The sequence below is a fragment of the Sinocyclocheilus anshuiensis genome, unplaced genomic scaffold (assembly GCF_001515605.1).
Source record: "Sinocyclocheilus anshuiensis isolate Anshui unplaced genomic scaffold, SAMN03320099.WGS_v1.1 scaffold532, whole genome shotgun sequence".
NCBI lineage: Eukaryota > Metazoa > Chordata > Actinopteri > Cypriniformes > Cyprinidae > Sinocyclocheilus > Sinocyclocheilus anshuiensis.
This window is the reverse complement of record NW_015555819.1, coordinates 1,818,419-1,829,260: the sequence shown is the minus strand read 5'-3', so window position 1 is coordinate 1,829,260 and position 10,842 is coordinate 1,818,419. Positions and strand designations below refer to the sequence as shown.

General features: G+C 33.0%; 1 protein-coding gene across 2 annotated transcripts in view; it reads left to right on the top strand.

Annotated features, from left to right (window-relative positions):
• LOC107675284 (ubiquitin-conjugating enzyme E2 variant 3) overlaps window positions 1-10,752 on the top strand; it is a 12,273-nt gene extending 1,521 nt beyond the window's left edge. Inside the window, exons 5-12 of one of the 2 annotated variants that reach the window (XM_016469582.1) lie at window positions 3,391-3,532; window positions 3,627-3,715; window positions 3,812-3,917; window positions 5,553-5,723; window positions 5,927-6,100; window positions 8,564-8,651; window positions 8,763-8,886; window positions 9,936-10,752. In XM_016469582.1, coding sequence (XP_016325068.1) covers window positions 3,391-3,532; window positions 3,627-3,715; window positions 3,812-3,917; window positions 5,553-5,723; window positions 5,927-6,100; window positions 8,564-8,651; window positions 8,763-8,886; window positions 9,936-10,100 — 1,059 coding nt within the window. In that variant the 3' untranslated portion in view covers window positions 10,101-10,752. The remainder of the gene's footprint in view (window positions 1-3,390; window positions 3,533-3,626; window positions 3,716-3,811; window positions 3,918-5,552; window positions 5,724-5,926; window positions 6,101-8,563; window positions 8,652-8,762; window positions 8,887-9,935) is intronic. The other variant, XM_016469583.1, reaches the window with a different exon arrangement.
• The last annotated feature ends 90 nt before the right edge of the window (window positions 10,753-10,842 follow it).

The following is a 10,842-nucleotide window of genomic DNA, read 5'->3' as shown; positions in this document are numbered from 1 at the left end:
TTCAGGGATCTTATCTATTCACGAACAGCTTGTAACACTCCAAAGAGAAAGGAAAACTTGAAATCGCATCATATGACCCCTTTAAATTTAATTAAAAAATGTATTTTATGAATTTAAATTTATAATTTATTTTTTACATATTTTTTTTATTTATAGATATTTTTATATTTTAATAAAATATCTTTCTTATGCTCAGCAAGACTGCGTTTATTTGATTAAAATACAGTAAAAACAGCAATATTGTTAAATTTTATTATAATAAAAACATTTTCTATTTTAATATATGATGAGTTTATTTGCAAAAACAGATAACTCTGTTTAAAATGTTCAAAAATCATGGTTTTTATTATGTTATCATGTTTTTATTGTGTTTTATTGTGTTAGTTAGCTGTATTTTTTTAGTTATTTTTTTAACCTAATCAAAATAACCCAACTGCAGTTTGATTGAGATTAATTGGAATGCACAATGAAAAACAATTTTTGAAAATTGTTGAAAACGGAGTTATCTGCTTTTGCTAACGAACTCTTCATATTTAGGACCCGAGCACCGATGGTGTGAGGACCCTATTGGAATTCTTCTTCTTCTTCAAAGTGAATCGCATTTTTAAGGGGCCTAAACATGCTCCAAAGCTCGTGAAATTTGCACACGCGTCAAAACTGGCAAAAATTTACCTCTGATATGTTTCAGAAGTGGGTGTGGCAAAATGGCTCGATAGCACCACCTGTACACATTCAACGGAGTGCGCCTCAAGCTACGTTTTACGTACATGTACGAAAATTTAGTACACACATGTAACACACCATTACCTACAAAAAAACGTTATTTTGAATTTCCTGTACAATTTTTGTGCAGTTTTCACCATTTCTAGACCTCGTACTTTGACAAACTCCTCCTGCAGTTTTAATTGGATCATCTTCAAATTTGGTGAGGGTTATCTTCAGGCCTTTGTGACGTTAAATAGGGTATATGTCGAACATCACCTGACCAAACTCGGAAAACGGGTCTCATTGCTTCCGCTTGTCGGAGAACGTGTTAACAGCCATATTAAATAATAGTGATATCTGTAGACTTTTAAGATAATCAGTTAAACTAGCTAGCTGTTTTTATTGTTGACGTTTTATTCAATTTTTATATCTAAATGTGAAAAGAATAAAAAAAAATAAAAAAAACGTTTAGATATCAGTCCGCATATGTGATGGACATTGGTTATGATCATCATTGGTATCTACTTTGAAGGCATCTTGAGTAAAACTGCTTCATATTTAACGAAGCATATGCAAAACGCTTGAACAGGAAGCGACATAACCCCTATTGCGAAGATCTTGAGTTTTCGTCAAAGTGTCCCTGGCGGCCTGACAAAGTGTGATGTTTCGCCATGAAACAGGAAGTTGCTGTAACTCAGGCATACAGTGTCTAATCTGCCCAAAACTTAAGAAGTTTGATAAGAGTTCTGTCCTGAACACATTTACATGCCCGTATTCAGTTATAGTCATAGCGCCACCTGCTGCCAACAGGAAGTGTTATGGTTAACACTGTTATGGAACAGCAACATATTAAAAAGCGTCAGCAAGTGTTACATAGGCTGGCAACATGCTAAAACATGCTAGCAACACTTAGCTAAGTGCTAAAGCATGCTATTAACGCCATCAAACAGGAAGTTGTTGTAACTCATGCATACAATATCCAGCAAGTGTTAAATAGGCTGGCAACATGCTAGAAACATACTAAAACATGCTAGCAACACTTAGCTAAGTGCTAAAGCATGCTATTAACGCCATCAAACAGGAAGTTGTTGTAACTCATGCATACAATATCCAATCTGCCTCAAACTTCACGTTTGATGAGAGTCCTGGCCTGAAGAAATCTACATGCTCATATTCGGTTATAGGTATAGCACCACCTACTGGCAACAGGAAGTGACATGTTTAACACTGATGCACTGTTAGCAATACAGAAAAATATGCCGTTGTGTGCTAAACATGCTAGAAACATGCTCAACCATGCTAGCAACACTTGTTAAGCGCTAAAGCATGCTATTAATACTATGAAACAGGAAGTTGTTGTAACTCATGCATACAATGTCCAATCTGCCTCAAACTTCACATGTTTGATTAGAGTCCTGGCCTGAACACATCTTAAGCCCAATATTCCTTTATAATCATAGCGCCACCTGCTGGCAACAAGAAATGACTTGTTTTACACTAGCTTAAACATGCAATGTCCGATCTGCCCTTAACTTCACACGTTTGATAAGAGTTCTGGCCTGAAAACATTTACATGCCAATATTCAGTTATAATTTATAGCGCCACCTGTTGGCAACAGCACATTTCATGTTTTACACTAACTCAAAAATACCATGTTTAATCTGCACCAAATTTCAAAGTCCTGGTCTGAAGACATCTACATGCCAACATTCAGTTACAGTCATGGCGCCACCAGCTGGCAGCAGGAAGATTGGCACATATAAATGACTTTGACATATACCTCCTATATTTATCACTTTAAATGCATATTGCCCACCGTTAGCTGTTTTCCTAAAGCCACCGGGTGGCGGTGAGCCCGGGTGCGAGGGCCCTTTCATCGCTGCTTGCAGCTTTATTTCAAAATGTAATTTATTTCTGTGATCAAAGCTGAATATTCAGCATCATTACTCCGGTCTTTAGTGTCACATGATCCTTCAGAAATAATTCTAATATGCTGATTTACTGCTCAGTTGTTATCAGTTATTACTGGTACTTAATTATGATTAATAGTTCTTATTATTAAAATTAAAACCAGTTTTTGCAGCTTAATATTTTTGTGGAAACCATGATTTTTTTTTCTTTGAATTTAAAGTAAAAAAAAAAACAGCATTTATTTGAAATAAAAATCTTTTGTAACATTATGAATGACTTTACTGTCACTTTTGTTCAATTTAATGTGAATGCAATTATTCATTTTCTTACATTTTTTGTATTCTTTTCCCCAAACTTTTGAATGATTTCCACAAAAATATTAAGTAGCAAAAACTGTTTTAAACATTAATAATAATATGAATCTTTATAAATAATTAAACGCTAATAATAACTGATAATAAGCAACAAATCAGCATATTAGAATGATTTCTGAAGATCATGTGACACTGAAGACTGGAGTAATGATGCTGAAAATTCAGATTTGATCTCCGGAATAAATTACATAGAAAACAGTTATTTTAAATTATAATAATATTTAAAAATATTACTGTATTTACGGCATTTTTGATCAAATAAATGCAGCCTTGTTGAGCAAAACCATTAAAAAATATAAATTATTGCACACTTGTGACCTGTAGTGTATAAGTAATAAAAAATGTGTATATATAATTAAAATTATATATAAATAATAGTAAAAAAAAATGCTGTTGTAGCCGAAGTCATCTGTGAACGGGCTTCTAGCAGAGATGATCGCTAAGTTTGAGGAGGAACCTCCACTGGGCACCAAATCTTCAGCACAGGGCGACAATCCCAACAATCTGCTGGCTTATGTGTCAAATCTCACCCTTAACGAAGGTTTGTCTGGAATGGACATGAAAATATGCAGCTGCACATGTAGAGTACTGCTTTTATGAAGTCAATCATAATTGATCTGCAATTGCTCTTATAGGTGGACATCGGCTTGATCAGGAGGTTAAGGTCTCAGTGATTGGCGGAGGAGATTTGGGAATCGCTGCTGTGTTGAGTATTATGGCAAAAGTAACTACATATATGTCTTTTGTTTGCCAGAAATAGCTTATGGCTACGTAACTGCATTTTTCTGACCAAGCTGTGTTGTCAAACTTTCCATCATAGGGCTGTGTTGACAAACTGGTTTTGATTGACATCCCTGAGAGCTCAACCAAAGGTGGCACAACGGATTTGGAGATTTTCAGTTTACCAAAGGTCGAGGTCTCAAAAGGTGCTTTTCATCACCACATTTAATACATTATTACCACACTTGGAAAATATCCTCAATTTTAATATGTAAAGAACAGTTCAAGCAGTTTTAAGCAAAGTTTACTTCTGAATTATAAAATCTTAATTAGTCAAATCAAGGGTGAATCTCACAATTTATGTCCACGTCTGGGTCATGTTTCACCCCAAAATCAAAGGAAACAATACAGTGTTATATTTTGCAAAAGAAGATTTTTTATTCATTTATTTTTTGCATTATGATAATCATTTTCATGACACTTAGACACATTTTCAAATTCCAATTAGTGTTATTTTAATATTATTTATATACTGTTATATGTTTTGTACTTTATACTGTTAATTAGCTTTTATTTTTATTTTAATTTTAGTTTTAGTAATTGTTGTTTTATGCTTTGTCATTTTTCTTATTTTTTTTTAATATTTAGATTAAAATTGTACAAAATTATATTTAGATTTTGATTTATTTTTATTTCAGTTGTAGTTTTTATTCTAATATTTCTATTTATGTCCACGTCTGGGTCATGTTTCACCCCAAAATCAAAGGAAACAATACAGTGTTATATTTTGCAAAAGAAGATTTTTTATTCATTTATTTTTTGCATTATGATAATCATTTTCATGACACTTAGACACATTTTCAAATTCCAATTAGTGTTATTTTAATATTATTTATATACTGTTATATGTTTTGTACTTTATACTGTTAATTAGCTTTTATTTTTATTTTAATTTTAGTTTTAGTAATTGTTGTTTTATGCTTTGTCATTTTTCTTATTTTTTTTTTAATATTTAGATTAAAATTGTACAAAATTATATTTAGATTTTGATTTATTTTTATTTCAGTTTTAGTTTTTATTCTAATATTTCTATTTTATTTAATTTTGTCTTTAAAAAAAAGTTTGTAATGTTTTTTTTTGTTTTTGTTTAGTTAGTGGTAACGGCACTGTTTCTCATTAAAGTATTACAGAAAAAAAAAAAAATATATTTATATTCTAAGTTTATTATTTTATTTCAATTTTTCTCATACATGTGGAATTAACCCTTAAAGATACTATATAGTTTAATTTTAAACATCAGATTTATTTATATCAAAATTACATTATAACCGAATTACATTCTAGAAACAATGTATTAATAATTTAGCACTCCATGATGTTAAGATTAGTATTCATGTAATGTAATTGATATATTATTATAGTTTTCGTTTAGATTTTGAATTTCATTTTATTTTTAAATTAAATTTAAAATTTTAGGAATTTTGTTTTGTAATTTGTTATAGACATAAAAAGAACTAGTAAAAATGACACAAAAAAAAATAAATACTAGGTTTTTATTAATTTTTAATTTTAATTTTTTTAGTTTTAGTTCTTTTAGAACTTCAACTTAAAATAAAGGAAATTAAGAAATGTTGCCTTAACAACTAGACGATTTATAAAAATATTTTATTATATTTCAGTTAATTATTTTAAAATATTTCTAATCGTTTTTGTTAATTATAATACATAATCCCAGGTGAAGGGACAGATGTCACAACAAAGTCATAACATATATGTAGCTCTTACTCAACCTCTCAAACACAGCAGCTGGTGACAGAGTGTGTTTCTTCTTCATGTCACAGACCTGTCAGCCTCGGCGGGATCTAAGGTGGTGGTGATCACAGCCAATGCCTGGAGTGATGAGCAGTCATATTTGAGTGTAGTTCAGACTAATGTGGACATGTACGGAGGCATCATCCCTCGTCTCGCCCAGCTCAGTCCGAAAGCCATGCTGCTCATCGCCTCTCAACCAGGTTCGCAAACACGGAGTCATCTTCTGCTCGCTCAGCTTCTGCTTAAAGACAACAGAAATTCAAAATCGGGCCTATTTATTTTCTTCTATTCTTATAGTGAATGTTTCACAATTTAATAAGCAATTACTCATCTAAAATCTAACAGACAGCAAAGTCTTGCTTTGTAGACCATGTATGTGACCTCTTGACCTTTCTGTCCACAGTGGACATTATGACACATGTTGCCTGGAGACAGAGTCATCTTCTGCCCACTCAGGTGATCGGTGTGGGCTGTAATCTGGACTCGGAGAGACTGTCTCACATCATCAACATTTCACTGGTGGCGAATAGCACAGGCAAGCAGGCCTGGGTCATCGGAGAACTGTCCGAGAACAAGGGTGAGTCGATCACAAGCACATTAAAATATTTTAACAAATACGGTTTCAAACTCTTAATTTGCCCTTCCACAAAATTAAAGTCTTAAGAAAGTAGCAGAAAGTCTTAAATCTATAAACTCATGGCATTCAATGTTGCATGCAATGCAAAAAAATGAATATCTTCTTCGGTTTTGTTTTCAAATACAAATATTAAAACATTCTTAAATCAAGATGCATTTATTTGAGATGCAAACTGAAGGTATAAAAAATGTAACCAAATTAGTCCATGTTTAAAACAAGAAGAAACAGACATTTTCTGAGTTCAGATATTTGTCCTTTTTATGTCCTTTCCATCATAAAATCACTTCATTTTGATACATACATTTGTTTCCCAGAAAACAAGACGACTTTATCATGTCATCTTTGCATCTGCTTTGAAGTTTCTATGCCTAGTAAGAGCTTGATTAGCTGGTTCAGGTGTGTTTAATTAGGGTTGGAGCTAAACTCTGCATGACACCGACCCTCCAGGACCGAGTTTGGACAGCCCTGTCCTTAAGAATATATATTTGTGGTATCAGTACCAAAAACCATCTCAATATATTTTTACAGCTCCTCTCTCAGGAGCTCTGCTGAGAACAGGTCGATTTTGGCATGTCTAATTAATATTCATGAGCCTCTCTTCTGATTGGCCTGTTGTTTTCTGAGTGACGCACGGCCAGGCCAACCACAGGTAACTAATATGGAATCTAAAATTACTATAGAATGAATTCCATATGTCTAAAGTTATGTTCCAAATTTGAAGTTGTTATAACAAAAATTGAGGATCCTATAAAATTTTATTTAGGCATTATACCAAAAATAACCACTGGTTGACACCCAAACTACATTGACTTTTGTTTTTTAAATAAATTTCTGTTAAAATATTATTTGTCACAAAATAACCACCAAATATGGAACCTTGAGACTCAGACATTTCCAATTATATTTTTTATATTTTGTCAAGATTATAGAAAGTTTTGACAAATAGTATAGTAAATTTTGTAATATGACACTTGACACCACCCACTAGGGGGAGGAGCCTGCTGTAAGAGTTATAGTATAATTTCTATTGTAACACAAAGTCCGATTTTAAAATGGTGTTCACAGGATGAATTTTGAGTGTTTAAGCTTTCAAATGATGATTAAAAAAATATTTGATAGGTAAAAAAAGGCAATAAAAAAGAGCAGTTAAGGAGTTAAAGCATTAAAATGCAACTAACATTTGTAAAGATTTTTAGACATCTAGATTGTCAAAGTTGTGTAAATCAAATTTTGTAAATGCAAACCTTTTATATCAGCTATTAGTATAGGAGCCACTGACACAGACTTGAACATATCCTCACTGAAAAATGATAAAGAGACTGTGAAAATAAAACACTTTTTGTATTTTAATCCACGTCTGTTAATTTTGAGATCATCTAAATGCAATCCTCTGTTGTCTCCAACATGTGTGCATTTCCTTCTTTCAGGGTTGGGGTGGAATCGGTTCCAAAGTGTTCCTCAGCTCCTTGTGAAGGGTGTCAATGATTGTCTTCTGGACAACTGTCAGATCAGCAGTCTTCCCCATGATTGTGTAGCCTAGTGAACCAAACTGAGAGACCATTTTGAAGGCTCAGGAAACCTTTGCAGGTGTTTTGAGTTGATTAGCTGATTGGCATGTCACCATATTCTAATTTGTTGAGATAGTGAATTGGTGGGTTTTTGTTAAATGTGAGCCAAAATCATCACAATTAAAAGAACGAAAGACTTAAACTACTTCAGTCTGTGTGCATTGAATTTATTTAATACACGAGTTTCACAATTTGAGTTGAATTACTGAAATAAATGAACTTTTCCACGACATTCTAATTTATTGAGATGCACCTGTATGGCAGTGACTGTGTAGTTCTGACGTCAACTTTTTATGGAAGTTACAACGGTTCGTGAAAAATCACAGCTGCTTTATGCAGGCTGTGTGCATTTTACTGTGGACTGACTGTTTTGAAACTTATATGGTAGTTAAATAGCCCCTAGACCTCAGTTATCGTGAAAAAACGCCAGGAAATTTCAGTTTTGACAATATGGGACCTTTAAGAATTTCTGGGCATTTGCACTGAAAACAAAACAAAAACAAAAATAGTAAGAAATAACTTGTGTTCAGTGTGATCAGAAGGTACAGTAAAAGTACGGTTGGAAGTTGTATTTTCAAACTTTTAAGTGTTACAAGAAGTCCTTACATTTTCTTAATTGGTCTTAAGAAGGTCTTAAAGTCTTAAATTTACCTTCATAAAACGTGCATAAACCCTAAAAGAGGATTTGTGATTTGTGTATTTTAGATAAACAGTTGTTAAATTGCTAACAATTTGCATCATGGTCATATTAACACCTCAAGTGTGCATTAATGTTCTGAGGTCAGAGTCTGGTTTTAAATAATAAATGTAATGGCTCTCTCTGGTTGTGTATCAGTGGCATTGTGGGGTAATATGGGGCCGGGAACTGACCAGCTACAAGCGTTAACTCCAGTGTCCAACTCCACCAAACCATTAATGGACAGGTATGGGTTTAAATGATCAGCATCCAGATATTTTTCATATAATTTCAAAGAATGAATTGTTAATTTGAGGTTTGTTACTGCATTATGAAGTGTGAACTGATATGTTCTCAGGGCATTAGAGATGCTCAAAGGCAGAGGTCAGAGGTCATGGTCAGTCGGGTTGTCCATTGCTGACATTATTCACAGCATTATAACGGACAAAAAGAAGATACACTCTGTCACAACACTGGCTGAGGTAAGTTACCTTATAGAATATGTATTCAGTAAGTATGTGTGTGTAAGTTGTGCATGTGTGTTTAGAGGAGTGGTTCTCAGCCAGAGGAATGCAGGATGAATTAAAATGATTTTATTTTAAAATAATCACTTAAAATCACTTATAATATTAAAAAACAAATAAATCAAGATGTAAACTGAAAATGTCGTTTTAATAAACAAACAACATTCAGCAACATGTAAATGTTGTTGTTGCTTTATTAAAGAACATACAGTTCTTGAAATTTATGGAATCATAAAATTAATAAGTAAATTAATATATTCTGTTAATACTAATAATAATAATAAAAAATTAGACGTGAAAATGTCCATTATTGCTGAAGAGAAAAATGAAAGTATTAAAACAACGATCTAGAAGTTAGTTTACTGTAATATAAATGTACTGTACTAAAAAGTTATTTATTTATTATATAAACATTTAAAATATATGTATGTATGTATGAACCACCAAATATGGAACCTTGAGACTCAGACATTTCCAATTATATTTTTTATATTTTGTCAAGATTATAGAAAGTTTTGACAAATAGTATAGTAAATTTTGTAATATGACACTTGACACCACCCACTAGGGGGAGGAGCCTGCTGTAAGAGTTATAGTATAATTTCTATTGTAACACAAAGTCCGATTTTAAAATGGTGTTCACAGGATGAATTTTGAGTGTTTAAGCTTTCAAATGATGATTAAAAAAATATTTGATAGGTAAAAAAAGGCAATAAAAAAGAGCAGTTAAGGAGTTAAAGCATTAAAATGCAACTAACATTTGTAAAGATTTTTAGACATCTAGATTGTCAAAGTTGTGTAAATCAAATTTTGTAAATGCAAACCTTTTATATCAGCTATTAGTATAGGAGCCACTGACACAGACTTGAACATATCCTCACTGAAAAATGATAAAGAGACTGTGAAAATAAAACACTTTTTGTATTTTAATCCACGTCTGTTAATTTTGAGATCATCTAAATGCAATCCTCTGTTGTCTCCAACATGTGTGCATTTCCTTCTTTCAGGGTTGGGGTGGAATCGGTTCCAAAGTGTTCCTCAGCTTGCCTTGCATCCTCGGGGAAAACGGCTCTACCCGATTACCAGGAGTGGCTCTGGGTTCAGAGGATGAAATGAAGCTGAGGGAGAGTGTGGCGTGTCAGGTCAACCTCTTCATGCAGCTGAGATTGTAACTCAAGTACTGGATGAAACTGCATCACCTCTACAAATGGTGCATTTTCTCTGCAAGCTCTGTTACAATCGCAGCTTTAAGACACACTGTCAATTTCTCACGGAAGGTAAAGATGCACTTTAGTCCTTCCTGCAATACTTGCTTATCTTATATTCTCACAGCAGCCACTGTGAAGTGACAGTCCTCCATCTGACAGCAATAGCACTGAAGACTTTATCTTGGCTTCCTGTGAAGCATTATGCATATTATTATTGCACTAGTTTACAATACAAACTATGTTTATGCAATCCTGTTTGTCATATGACTTATAAGTGGTTACCTGTGAGAATAATGCAACAATGGTGCCTTTATGAAGGTTAAATTATGGTAGAAAGGTAAAATGAATGGCTTCAAGTGCTTGTTAAATGCTGTTACCAATCGGGCAGATCTGTGATGTAGGTTTGCTTTTAAATCAATTAAAGGGCATGGGTTCCTGATGTGCTTTCATGCAAGTGAATGTATATTAATTTATAAAGAAATATTTGACCCTGGTATAGTTTATCACGTTGTGCTTGTGCCATATACCTCTGAATGTGAAATTAGAATTGACAACAGCAATAATGTAAATATTAAAATAAACACTCCACTTTATGTATTGTCTCATTGTTGCAACAAGGAGAAAACAAGTTTTTTTTTAGTTAATAAAATAAGTCAAATGAGCATGAGTTCAAAAAGTTCAAACATTAACCTGGGTTTAAAAGTTT